A 15,000-nucleotide genomic window follows, 5' to 3' on the forward strand; every position below is an offset into this window, starting at 1 on the left:
ATGATATGACAATGAAAAAGAAAATTTCAAGTAAATCTCTCAGTTAAAAAATGATAATAGGTTTCAAATAGTCTTTCAATGACATACATGAAAGGAACGATTCGACACATACCTAGACTGCATATATAAAGCAAAAAGATTCCTTAAGTGTGTAGATAAAGAAAATAACAACAAAAGCATTACCCTTAAATCATAAGCTGGTGTGGCCGATGCAAGAATTATATCTAAAATCTTTTTTTTTCAGCAAATAATTATTTTTCTCTCTCACGCAAAAGAGGAAACACAGGGTACAGTCTGGGGGTACAGGAAACATGCTTCTGATATAAAGGACGCTAATAATCGTATGATGTGGATGTGTGTTCTTTGGCGGTACAAGTAACAGGTGTCTTGTGCTGGTAGCTAGTGTGGGTTTGGGGCTTGAATCATTTTTAAAAAAGCGGGGTTTTTAAGAGTTCAATCTAAATCATAAAGGTATAAACATTACGAAAAAATTGAAGGTAGTGCGGGTTTGGGCTTCAATTATTTTTAAAAGCGGGTTTTTTAAGTTAAAGCTAAACATTAAGGGACGACGAAAGGATTTTAAGGACAATAGAGGATTTTTTAAAAGTAACTAAGAGAAAGATTACTATTTATGTATCACATATGATGAAAAGACTGCTCGGTTGTCCTCAACAGCCATGAAACAAAAAGAAAAATAAAGAAAAACAAGGGGAATTTGAGGATATATTATTTAAGGAATATCAAAAAAGAGATAATTATTTTTCTTCTCCAAAATACCTCGTTATTTAAGGGGATTTATTCCACTGCTGCCGGACGGGTGGTTGAAAGTTATCCTTTTTTTCTGTTTTTTTTTTTCTTTTTTTGAAGATTAATTTTCTTTTTTACATGGTAGGGACGGTCTTTTTTGAAAAGGTATGGAGGTCTTAGGTGCGTGTGGGGGCGGGGGGGGGGGGAGTAGGGGGGTTATAGGATTTTGAGAAAGTTTTTTTTTTTATTAGATAAGACCTTGAATGTGTAATACTATCGCGTGAGTCCTTTGAATGCGGGGGGGGGGGGGCGTGACCTTACATCGTGATTGGCTTGAGGGTTAAATAACATTTATGAACGAATATATTTGCGTAAGTGCTTTTTTTTAAGGGGAAATTACTATTTACATCTAGGAAGTTTATTTATTTTTGTGCTGTTTCTTTTCTTTTAAAGGAAAACAAATGACACTATTATTTATTTCTGTAAATCATAGATAAGGCATAAATTAAAGAGGGACTTTTTTATAATCAAACTTACCCAAAATTATCAATATTTAGAAAAAAAGAAAGAATTGCATAGCGTCAAGGCAATAGCATATAAGCAATGCAGCAAATTATATAAACTTGTATTAAGTAGATGAAGCAAGCGCGTTCTTGTTATCTGGGACTGATAACACATGGAATAATCGTGAATAAATTGCATTATACAGTATGCAAGGATGTCATTGTAATCGCCGGTATGTGAAGAAATACAGTCAGTCAGTAATAACGCATACACGAAAACAGTGGAATAGGAAACAGAATATATATATATATATATATATATATATATATATATATATATATATATATATATATATATATATATATATATATATATATATATATATATATATATATATATATATATATATATATATATATATGTATATATATATATACATATATATTCTCTGCACAAGGATCTCTGGGTGTGTCGTAGATATCATGATAAGTACTTAAACGTTGGACATGTAGGCGTCTTAAACAAGCAAAAGGAATCCATTGCCATATTATCATTTATAGAAAATAAAGAGGAATCAAATTAGTGTGCTTTAAAGGGGGAAAGGGGGGGGGGCGCAAAGACAGGTACATAACTGGAATTTATAATTTTGTTGTTAATCATTCATGGCTACTGATAAGGGATAAAAAACTTGCTTAGATCAAGATGCAGCGTGGCATCGCACCCAAGCTGATTCTACTACTTATACATGTATGAATTATATGGTAAGAGTTGGTACTATGACATTAGACATATTTTGTGCAGATGTTTGTGCTCAGATATCTTTTTAAAAATGTTCCTCTATAGCCACGTGTGTTCTAGGAATATATCCATAAACGGGGAAAAGCAAAAATCAAAATACTTGAATCTATAAACTCAAACCAATCAAAAAAGAATCAAAACCAAGTGCAGAGTAAGAATAGGGACTTACTCGAATATGGTGGTGGGGAATAATGAATATATATTCTGCTTATATCTAAGGTTATGATATTGTATAATACAGCACTTGAAACAATTACTATTACTGGATGATGTACCTTTATGGATAATCATCGTATTTAATGTGGCATTTTAGCGTGGCTTCTCTTCTCTGTTCTTAGTGAATGTGTATTCCTGTTATCTGCATCCTCTCTTTAATTTTTCGTGTATCGCCTGTTTTTGATATCAATTAGTCTGTCGTTGATGGTGTGATATGTGATATAGTGTGGCATATTGTTGGGCGTTTGGTGAATCACATCTGTTGGATGGGATGAGAAAGATATCCAGCTGTGAAGGTCGAGATGGAATCCTGTCCAGCTTTGGGAGTGATGTGTGAAGGAGGTGTTCCGTGTGTGTCTGCGGTCTCGGGTGTAGGTGTGGCTTCGTGGTCCCGGTCTCGATCGTCATGTCTCTGTCCCTTGAAGACACGGAGGAATTGGGTTGTCTCACCGTCGGCAGTAGCGGAGGCGGCGCTACGGCGGTTTTCACTTGACGGGGGAGTGGTGGTGGTGGTGGTGGTGATGGTGGTGGTGGGGGTGGTGGTGGAGCGGGGGCCGTCCCTGGTGGAGGAGGAGGCTGCTCCCGGCGTCGACGGTGAGGGAGTTGGTGCGGTCCCTCTGCTTCTGGTAGGTGGGCAGGTGCGAGGGGGAGCCCTTGGACGAGCTCACGGGGGGGGAGCCCGAGGGAGGGGGGCAGCCCGGGAAGGCCTGCGAGGGGGAGGGGTGGTGGGTGGGCGACGCCGTGCAGGACCTGCTGGCGTAGCGCTGGTCCGAGACCCTCAGGTGCATCCCCGTCCTCCCGCTGCAGACGTCGGCGCCCGCGGCCCCCCCCGACCCCGGCGCGTCCTCCCCGTCGCCCAGCACCGGCGGGTGGAGGGGCGCGGAGGGCGTGGGGCAGCGCCGCTCGCAGGTGGTCGCCCCCGTCAGGCAGCGGAAGGGAATGCGGTAGATGCGGAACGGCTTCACTGCGTCGCGGTCCAGCACTGCAAGGGAGGTGAGTGCTCAGGGGCCAGGCCCAGAAGGGAATGCTTGGTCATATTCTCTAAAAATATCATACTAAATAAAAAACTGTAAATGTACTGTATTAATAAGATAATAAGCATGAAAAAATGCACCTCCATCCAAAATGGAACATCTCAAAAAGCAACAAGATATTAAATTAACATGAAAAAGGTAAATCAGAAAAAATGCCATTACTCTTGTCGATCACATCTGCCCTGTTAGATTTTCGCATTAATTTAGCATCTTCATCCCTTTCACAGTCGCTTTGAATGTTTAAAATCAATTCCTTCCGTCTCGCTCAAAGACCATAGAAATTAAACTACAAAAAAGTTATTCTCCTAACTCCTAATAAAAATCATGTGAAGTCAAGAGAATTCTAACTCACGAATATGGCCACAAGAGAACAGGTAGGAGGACGTGGTTGGAGCTCTCCCTGTTCCCTGCCTCTGACTGCCAATATTCCATGACATGGGCCACTGTTTTTACATATAGAAGCACAAAAACAGAAACACACACACTCTCTCTCTCACACACACACATCCATACATATACCCCACGTAAACACACACACACACACACACACATGCTGCCCACCCCACGCCCACAACCCCTCACACAAATCCAACCTCCTCCCACACTCATACACATCTCCTTCCCCCTTCCCCACACATGCCCACTCATCCCCCAACACAAATCCTCCCTCCCCCTCTTCCCTCCAGTTCCACACATCCCCTCACATACCCTAACACAAATCCTCCCTTTCCCCTCACTCCCACTCTCCAACACACATCCCCCTCCCGTCCTCCACATCCCCCACCACAAATCCCCCTCCCCCCTTCCACTCTCCCAACACACATCCCACCTCGTCCCCACACATCCCCCCCTCCTGTCCCCCCACATCCCCACACATCCCCCAACACTAATCCTCCCTTCCCCCATCCCATTCTCCGAACATCCCCACACATCCCCCACCACAAAACCTCCCCCCCCCCACTCTCCCAACAAATCCTCCCTCTCTCTCCCCCTATCCCAGTCTCCCAACCCCCCCTCCCTCAAATCCCCACACATCCCCCAACACAAATCTACCCTCCCTACCCCCCCCCACCACCACTCCCCCACTCTCCCAACACACCCATCCCAACCTCCCTACCTGTGAGTTCCTTGCCGTGGGGAGATGGCGGAGGTGAGAGGCTGGGGTCCCTCTCCAATCTATCTACTCTGACTCTCTCTCTCCGAAGGGTGAAGAATTCTGGAGCAGTCGTGGCGAAGAAGATGTCACTCTGGAAGGAAGATGTCAGATGTCACTGATGTCTGGGTGTTTGACATCGCTAAGAACATTGTGGTAATGTTTGGAGGAGTCGCTGTGTCTGAATTCTACAGGGGGTTAGGGGGGGGGGGGTTATAAGACGTGAAAATGAGGAGTAGATTATTTCTGAATTTTCATATGCAGTGGTAAGCCGCTATTCTATTCTTTTTATTAGTGAATAATATGTATAATAATTATATTATTATTATGTAAATGAAGTGGAAGTTTTCCGTTTAATATCCTGTGCTCAAACTTCATGGTGTAATATTCAAGTACATAAAAAAGCTTCTAAAAAGTAGAAGGGAAACAAAAACACACAGCAGAGTAAGAACCACAGAATATATAAGTATTCTTCCCTATCTATTCTCTTTTCCTCCCTTTACTATTATGGAAGCACTCTCTCTCTCTCTCTCTGCTTCTCTCACTACTCCCTTCCGTTTCCCTTTATTTCTCTTTTTGTCTCCCTCTCCCTCTCTCTCTCTCTCCCACCGTCCCCCTCTCTGTCTCCCTCCCTCCCTCTCTCCTTGTTCTCCCTTCCCTCCCTCCCTCTCTCCCTTCCTTCCCCCTCTCCCCCCTCTCCCTTCCTCCCCCCTCTCCCTCCCACCTTCCCTCTCCCTCCCTCCTTCCCTCTCTCTCCCTCCTGTCCCCCTCCCTTCTCCCATCTCCTTACCTTAGACGTGATGAAGGCTAACCGAGGCATAACCATAGTCTGTACGAGATTACCGTTAATAATAAGTCGAATCTCTATGCTATCCTGAGTGAAGGCTAGGATGTAGGGGAAGGCACACACTGCAAGGGAAAAGGTTGCGAGTTAGATGGAAATCCTTGCTTTTTTTTGTCTTATTTCTTAGAAAGGATGTTTTTTTTTTTTTTTCTTTTTTTCTTAGAAGGGACTTTTAGATCACTTGAATTCAGTACTTTGAGGCAAAGAGAGATTATATTGTTGTATTGTAAGATGGTTGGCAGCGTATGAATACATGTGTTGTGTTATTGATGTCCGTCACAGAATCTAAATACATTTATATATATATATATATATATATATATATATATATATATATATATATATATATATATATATATATATATATATATATATATATATACATATACATAGACGTGTGTGTTTATATGCACATACACATACAGATATGTATATGTATGCGTGTGTGTGTCTATGTGCACGTGTGTGGTTACATGCTTGCGTGCATATATGTAGGATTGTGCGTGTCTGCAGGTAAACCAAATCTTTGCAAATCCCGACGTGGAAACTCACCAATGGCTTCTGGGACAGAGTTCCACTGGAAGTCAAACTCATTGGAACACTCCTCCGTCAGCTTCTGGAAGTGGCATGTGTCTGGAAGAGATACGAGAATGAAGTGCTCGTTGAATGTCACTTTCGGGGATGATGGAACAGCGACAGATATTACTTAATTCTGATTATTAATTTCCAAATTGATTCTTCTGATGGGATTTCTACGTGATGTTTTTTCTCCAATGGTAAGGTAAAAATAAGTTTTTAGATTATATGATTAAGTTAACGGAGATCAAAAATGTTGATATGAATGTATGCAACATACTGGACACCTTTACGTCAAAGTGTTCGAATACGATGATAGAGCCCAGGCTTCGGATTAATATATCTATAGCTTCTTCATTGACTAGAACCTTATTTGAAATTCGGGCAGATTTTACAAAACTAATACCCAACTGGAAATATTTCAAGCAATTTTTTTATATAACAATACAAAGGTAAACATTAATTTCTAGCTCAAATCAACACCGAAATATTGGCCTTAGCGTCTTATCCGCGTCGTTTGCCGTGAAGGAAAAACACAATATAAACATCCATAATCTCTATATACCTACAAACCCACACACAATGCTCTCTCTCTCTCTCTCTCTCTCTCTCTCTCTCTCTCTCTCTCTCTCTCTCTCTCTCTCTCTCTCTCTCTCTCTCTCTCTCTCTCTCTCTCTCTCTCTCTCTCTCTCTCTCTCAAAGGAACAAAAAGAGAACAGAAATATCCCTAATATACGCATAATAACTCCCTAAACTTAAAGAAAAAGAAGAAGTAGAAGAAGAAAAAGAAATAGAAAAAATAGATAACCAGCCCGTCCTTCCCCACGTTGTACCATTCCTCATTCACAACACCGATCATAAACACCGTCATTCACAAGCTTACTGTTATGACAAAGGAGCAACTCGGCCTCGTCGTCCTCGTAGATGTCGAGAGCGGCGACGAGGTTGACCTTCGACGCGTCAATGTGGTGTAGCTTTATGATCTCGCCGGTTCGTTCACTCACGAGGTCCCACTGGTGTTTGTAACCTTCGGCGGAGGAGAGGAATATGTCAGTGAAGTCATTTTGTGTGTTGGTTCTTACGGTCGTGTGCTCGAAGATATTGTCTAACGTAAATCATCATTGCGTAATTTTAGGACTGTCCGTTTTAAGAATATATATATATATATATATATATATATATATATATATATATATATATATATATATATATATATAATATAAATATAAATATATATATATATATTATATATATATATATATATATATATATATATATATATATATATATATATATATATATATATATATATATATATATATATATATATATATATATGCGTAACTTTAGGACTGTCCGTTTTAAGAATATAATGTTCATATTTTCCTGCCTTATTTTGGTGTACCAGTGTATTTTTTGCGGTATTTTTCCCTAGTAAAAGATTTTGCGTTTTGAATACTGGATTCTACAATTTCTTTAAGCATGTTAGATTTGATATTAACGCTAATAATGCAGATAATACTAACCTCACTGATATACTTGCCTTCAAACTTATGGTATATCAATAATGTAGATAAAACTAACTTTACTGATATGCTTGCCTTCTATCACGTGGTATATTCAGTTATAAATAAACATCTAGTTGTATGACAGATTCAAAACTCACCCTATTGTTATATCCACACTAATAATACGAAAAACAACAACAACACACTGACACAAACTCGCCAGAATGTAAACACATCCACCCTTTTAAAACATATTATTCTCAAGGTAAACCGCAAAGGACAAACCATAAGCTACAGGTAAAAAAAAAAAAAAAAAAAAAAAAAAAAAAAAAAAAAAAAAAAAAAAAAACCTGCTTTAAACTGCATGCCGCATTCCAAGGGGCGGGGGGAGGGGGGAGGGGGAAGGGGGGAGGGGGGGAGGGGAGCAAATACGAGACTTTACCGATGCAAATCTTGTTGTCGCTGAGTCCTCCTGCCGACGAGACCAGAGGGGAGTCCACCAGCGTTATGAGGGACGGCGACTCGGCCACGGAAATCTCCTGTCGAGGTTGAGCGAATTATTTTTGACTTTGGTGGGGTTTCGCTGTTGGTCTGTCTGTCTGTGTCTGTCTGTTTGTTTGTATGTTTGTCTGTCTGTCTGTCTCTGTCTTTCTATGTGTCTGTCTGTCTCAGCCTCTCTGTTTGTCTGTCTGTCTGTCTCTGTCTCTGTTTGTTTGTATGTTTGTCTGTCTGTCTGGCACTGTCTCTCTGTGTGTCTGTCTGTCTCTGCCTCTCTGTTTGTTTGTTTGTTTGTGTGTCTGTCTGTCTGTATGTCTGTCTGTCTGTCTTTCTCTATACACACACACACACACACACACACACACACACATATAGATAGATATATGAATATGTATACATATATACATATATAATTTTGGTCCCTCATTCATTTGAACATATAATATCATTGAAACCCAAATTCTTGCACCATGATTTTAAAATTATCCTTTCACAGTTGTAGCATTCACAGTTCAATTAAATTCGCTGATCATTAAACAGCAAATTACCTGTAATACTATCAAATATACTTCTTATTTGAATATATCTCTATCAGAAAAACAAAACAAAACATACATAAACTATGCCAGATGATAATATTAACAATGTTAATGACGATGATAATAATAAGGATGATAATGATACTACTACTAATAATAATTATAATAATAATAATAATAATAACAATAATAATAATAATAATAATAATAATAATAATAATAATAATAATAATTATCATAATAATAATAATAATGATAATAATATTAATAATAATAATAATAATAATAATAATAATAATAATAATAATAATAATGATAATAATGATCATAATAACAGTAACGTTAACAGTAATAACTCAAATCACTCAGAGTGCTTATCTCTGCCAAGGCAACAGGTTATGGATACAATAAAAAAATCACACAATTTCTAAAGAACACTGGCGACGTCCGTGTTTCCTTATCTCGGTCTGATAATTAATCCTTTAAAAAATCCTGGATCCGGATTACCACCAAGATTTAATGGTATCTCAGCTGGGACAAGACACGCCTTTGGTAAAAAATTAATAAAAATCTGTTCATAACAAACTAATCGCTACCAAAAACAACGTCTTTGGTGGTTATTAAATAGAAAGAGAAGAAGAAGAAAAAAAGAAGAATATGAAGGAAAAGAAAGAAGATGAAAGAGTTATTAATTAGAAGAAGTAGAAGAAGAAGAAGAAGAAGAAGAAAAAGAAGATGAAAGAAAAGAAAAACAAGAAGAAAAAGAAGATGAAGGAAAAGAGAAAGAATACGAAGAAAAAGAAGAAAAAGAAGAAGAAACAGAACAATAATACCGATACTACCACTACTACTACTACTACTACCACTAATCCTCCCAATGATAATACAACAGAGCTTCATTACCCTAATGAACTGGAATCCATCAACGGTGTCGGTGTCAGAGGCCGGACACCAGGCAGTCCAGGCAGCCGAGTGTCGCCACTGGAGGACCAGGAGCTTCTTGTTCACAGCTACGACCTAGAAAATGGGGAAAAAAGGTCAGTGTTTGTTGCTTTTTTCTTCTTATTTTAGAGGTACCGGGTAGTTGTGCTGTCGTTGGTCTATTGTCTGTTCCTTTTCTTTTTTTTTGTCTCTTTCATTCTGCCTCTTTCTCTTCCTTCTTTTTTACTCTCCTACTCCATTTCGGTCTCTTCCTCTCTCTCTCTCTCTCTCTATTTATCTACCTTTCTAAATACTTATCTGTTTATTCATCAAACTATCTATCTATGTATCTGCCTATATGTGTCTATATCAATCTACATTTCTTACTATCTCCCTCTCTATCTCTTTTTGTTTGTCTCTATGCCTCTTCCATTGTTTCTGTTTCTGTCTCTCGTTCTCATTTTAACCATATTTTGTCTATCCATTTCTCTCCCCTCCTCTCATTCTTCCTCTTTCTCTCTTCCTATCCCTCTCCCTCACCCTCACTCTCACCTTTACTCTTACCTCTCACCTTCACCCTCGCCCTCTCCTTCCTTCCTTCTCTCCCCTCCCCTCTCCCCCTTTACCCTCTCCCTCTCTCCCCCACCCTCACCCCACCCCTCCCACCCACCCGCCCACCCTCCCTCAGACACACACAATCTAACCGCGTTAAGGGCTGCAAAAAATCCGGATATTACCCCAGGATTAGTCATGGGTGAAATGCAATGAGCGAGGGACGAGAGGAGAGGCGGAAGCGCATTAGCGGCGAAGCAGGAGGGCGTCAGGGACACTGGAGAGGCGAGGACGAGGCGAACCCAGGCAGGGAAGCAGGGATTATCTGGCGGAGGTTGACCTAACTGCAGCTGAGACACGGCCCTGTGTGTGCGTGGGGATGTGGACGTGCGTTCGTGTGAGGACGCGCACATGGATACACGGAGGTACTTACATGTGAGTGGATGATTGCGCAGATCATCAATTGTGCAAGAATGCAAAACTACACACACACACACACATGCACGAGCGTGTACATACACACGCTCGTGTATGTGCTCACAAACTTAAAAGAGACAAGACACAGATGAATAGAAACGGAAAGACAAAAACAGAAAGAAACCGACAGACAGGACAGCCGGTCTTACAGACAGGCAACCGAACAGAACAAACACACAGACAACCAGACAAACACACACACAACTGAACACAGACATAAGCAACAGAACAAACACACAGACAACCGAAAATATACACAAACAAACACACAGACAGCCGAAAATATACACAAACAAACACACACACAACTGAACACAAACATAAACAACAGAACGAACACACACAACCGAAAATATACACAAACAAACAAAGAGACAAACACACACACAACTGAACAAAGAGACAAACAACAGAACAAACACACAAACAACCGAACAAACACACACACAGCCGCACAAGCAAGCAAACCCACAGGCCCCAAGACGTGCGGCCGAGTCCTACCATCCTGAGGTGCGATCCTCCCGGCCTCGAGATGGCGTACAGGTGGCATCCTTTGGTCCTCTCGAGGCGGTGGTCCTTGAGGTCGGCCTTCGTCTTCACGCGCTCGTCCTCGCACTCGAAGTCTGAGAGTCTGAACACGTGGATCTTGCTGTCGCGGCCTGGAGGGGGAGACGGGGGGGGGGTTGCTTTCTTATTATTTGGTTTGGGTGGTTAAGGAGTTTTGAGTGCACACACACGCATATATATATAAATATAAATACCTATAAATATGAATATGTATGTATATATGTGTATATATATATATATATATATATATATATATATATATATATATATATATATATATATATATATATATATATATATGTATACACAGACACACACACACACACATATAAATATACCTATCTGTACATGTATAGATAGATAAATAAATATATAAATAAATAGATAAATAAATAAATAAATATATATATATATATATATATATATATATATATATTTATATGTATGTATATATATAGACAGATATATATATATATATATATATATATATATATATATATATATATATATATATATATGTCTATACATATATGCATATATATATATATATATATATTTATATATATATGTATATGTATATATATATATATATATATATATGCATATATATATATGTATATATATATATATATATATATATATATATATGTACTTACATACATTAATATATATAGACAGATATATATATATATATATATATATATATATATATATATATATATATATATATATATATATATATATATGTATACATATATGTATATATATACATATATATATATATATATATATATATATATATATATATATATATATATATATATATGTATATACATATATATATGTATATATATATATATATATATATATATATTTATATATATATATATATATATATATATATATATATATATATATATATATATATATATATATATATATATATCTACACAGACACATATATCTTCCATATTGTATTTGTATTCTCTCAGCCTTTCAAAATCCACTGTTGGACATAGGCCTTCCCGACTTTTCCGCGTCGTTCTGTCTCCAGCTTTTCTGTACCAATGCTTTTAGAACTTGTCGAGGTCATATATCCACACACACACACACACACACACATATGTATATATATATACATATATATATATATGTGTGTGTGTGTGTGTGTGTGTGTGTGTGTGTGTAATAAAGTGAACGAATGCAGATCTAATTTGAGATAAATAAAATAATTGACGCCGCTTCCAGCATTCACATACGCACACAGGCAGACAAACATACACACGCATGTACTTCCCGCATGCGCAAAGCGACCCCCAGCCATCTAGTGAGAAGAGAGCGAACTAAAAAATTCGCGAAAGGAACTCTCTATAAAATCCTTAAGAACTCTCGTACTGACAAGGAAATAAATCTACGAAGCGGCCTGAAGACTTTTTTTTTCTTCTTTTTTCTTTCCTCTTCTTTTTCATCTCCTTTCCAAAAAAGTTTGAACTGATCAACTGAACATTTTATATGCTAATGCTTCCGAAGTCTTGGATGAAAATGGCAGGGTCTTTGGTCTCGTCCGGGAGGCGGGGATTCGGACGCGTTGTTGATGAAAATGGAGGCGGGGATTCGGACGCGTTGTTGATGAAAATGGAAGCGGGGATTCGGACGCGTTGTCGATGAAAAAGGAGGCAGGAATTCGGACGCGTTGTCGATGAAAAGGGAGGCGGGGATTCGGACGCGTTGTTGATGTAAAAATGAGAGGGGATTCGGACGCGTTGTTGATGAAAATGGAGGAGGAAAAAAAATCAATAAAAAACCGCTTTATACATATATACATCGCATACATGCATGCATATACATACATATCTTTCAATATATGTGTGCGTATGTGTTTGTATATGTATGTGTGTATGTATGTATGCGAGTATGTATGTGTGTGCATATATGTGTGTGTATGTGTGTGTGTATGTGTGTGTATATATGTGCGTACGTGTGTGTGTGCATTTATGTGTGTGCATATGTTTGTGTATGTGTGAATGTGTGTCTAGGTGTGTGTATGTGTGTGTGTGTGTATGTGTGTGTATGTGTGAATGTGTGTGTATGTGTGTGTATGTGTATGTGTGTGTGTGTGCTTGTGTGAATGTGTGTGCATTAGTATGTGTATGCGTGTATGTGTGTGTGTGTGTGAGCGTGTGTGTGTGCATGTGTGAATGTGTGTGCATTAGTATGTGTATGTGTGTATGTGTGAGCGTGCGTGTGTGCGTGCATTGAGAGTGAGGGAAGAGCCGGTGCAGCAGATTTTTTTGACAGGCAGATATATCGTGTCTGAGTTGCCGGATGGTAAAATATGATAATTCAGTTTCCAGCCTATTTTTCCTTTTAGAAAATAAAGATCAAATAATTTTTATATTTTTATTCTTATCACTGTTAATATTTTATGTAAAAAAATGTATCGTTAAAAAAATTATATTAGATTGGCCATGATGATGCAGACACACATACACACGCACACATACACATACACGCACACACACACATACACAAACAAACAAATACACATACACAAACACGCACATACACACGCACACGCATCCTCCCACCCCAAAATCACAATTACACATATAAACCACACATATACGCACACCTTGAAATAATAATAATAAAAAAAAACACCATAAACATTTTTACTCCCGTTTTTTCAAGTCTGGGGGGGGGAGTAGAAGCAAAGGCAGGGGAGGGGGAGAGGGGGAAGGGGGGGGGGGTCAGGATTCTGTTTTTAAAGCAAGGTGAAAAAATATATATACATATATAAGTTACTGAGCATGTAGATGCATCATCATTAAAATTCATTTTCGACCAACAATTCTGGCTGGAAAATGGCGCTGTCGGTCCATTAAATCAGAAGGGTTAAAAATTTGGTGTGATCGCGAGAGGAGGCGCCGCGCTTTTGGGGAAAGGGGAAGGTGGGGAAGGTGGGGAGGGGAGGGAGGGGGGAAAGGGGGGCGGGGGAAGGGGAGAAAGGGGGGCTGGGGGAGGGGAGGAGGGGAGAAAGGGGGGCTGGGGGGAAGGGGAGAAAGGGGGGAGGGAAGGTGGGGAGGGGAGGAAGGGGGAAAAGGGGGCTGGGGAAAGGGGAAGGTGGGGAGGGGAAGGTGGGGAGGGGAAGGTGGGGAGGGGAGGAAGGGGGGAAAGGGGGCGGGGGAGGGAGAAAGGGGGCTGGGGGAGGGGATGAGGAGGGGGAAGGGGGAAGGCGATGAGGAGGAGGGGGAGAGGGGAGGGAGGAGAGAAAGGGGGCAGGGGGAGGGGGAAAGGGGGGCTGGGGGGAGGGAGAAAGGGGAGGCTGGGGGAAGGGGATGAGGAGGAGGGGAAGGGGAGGGAGGAGAGAAAGGGGGGCTGGGGGAGGGGAGAAAGGGGATGATGAGGAGAAAGGGGATGAGGAGGAGGGGGAAGGGAGGGAGGAGAAAAAGGGGGGGCTAGAGGGAGGGGAGAAAGGAGGGGTTGGGGGAAGGGGATGAGGAGGAGGGGGAGGGGAGGGAGGAGAGAAAGGGGGCTGGGGGAGGGGAGAAGGAGGGGTTGGAGGGAGGGAGAGAGGGGAAAAGGGGGCTGGGGGAGGGGGAGAAAGGGGGCTGGGGGAAGGGGGATGAGGAGGAGGGGGAAGGGGAGGAAGAGAGAAAGGGGGCTGGGGGGAGGGAGAAAGGGGGATGAGGAGGAGGGGAAGAAAGGAGAGGGGTGGAAAAGATTCTGAGGAGGGGAGAGGAGAGGGGAGGAGAGGAGAGGGAAGAGGGGGGAGGGGAGGAGAGGGGTGGAAAGGATGAGGAGGAGTGGAGAGGGTGGATAATGTGCATATACTAAATATTTGTTGTTATCGCTGTAGATGGAACATAGAGGATCACCTTTTTATATCTCTATATCTACAGGTGTATTTATGTCTATCGACTTATGTGGCTATCGACCTGTATGTACGTTTACAGTCATATCTATATCTATTGCTATAAATCTATCGGTCTATCTATTTATGTATCATTCTATCTATCTATCCCTATACACACACACATACTCACACACACACACACACACACAC

At 40.4% G+C, this 15,000-nt stretch overlaps 1 protein-coding gene across 1 annotated transcript in view; it reads right to left on the bottom strand.

Annotated features, from left to right (window-relative positions):
• LOC113822205 (GTPase-activating Rap/Ran-GAP domain-like protein 3) overlaps positions 1–15,000 on the bottom strand; it is a gene marked incomplete in the record, with an annotated part of 672,275 nt that overhangs the window by 247 nt on the left and 657,028 nt on the right. The window contains 8 exon segments of the mRNA XM_070136675.1: positions 1–3,247; positions 4,417–4,546; positions 5,243–5,361; positions 5,849–5,929; positions 6,756–6,899; positions 7,823–7,919; positions 9,321–9,434; positions 10,869–11,026. The exon segment at positions 1–3,247 is cut by the window's left edge and continues 247 nt beyond it. Coding sequence (XP_069992776.1) covers positions 2,751–3,247; positions 4,417–4,546; positions 5,243–5,361; positions 5,849–5,929; positions 6,756–6,899; positions 7,823–7,919; positions 9,321–9,434; positions 10,869–11,026 — 1,340 coding nt within the window.

The sequence above is a fragment of the Penaeus vannamei genome, chromosome 22, assembly GCF_042767895.1.
Source record: "Penaeus vannamei isolate JL-2024 chromosome 22, ASM4276789v1, whole genome shotgun sequence".
In the NCBI taxonomy this organism is placed as follows: Eukaryota; Metazoa; Arthropoda; class Malacostraca; order Decapoda; family Penaeidae; genus Penaeus; species Penaeus vannamei.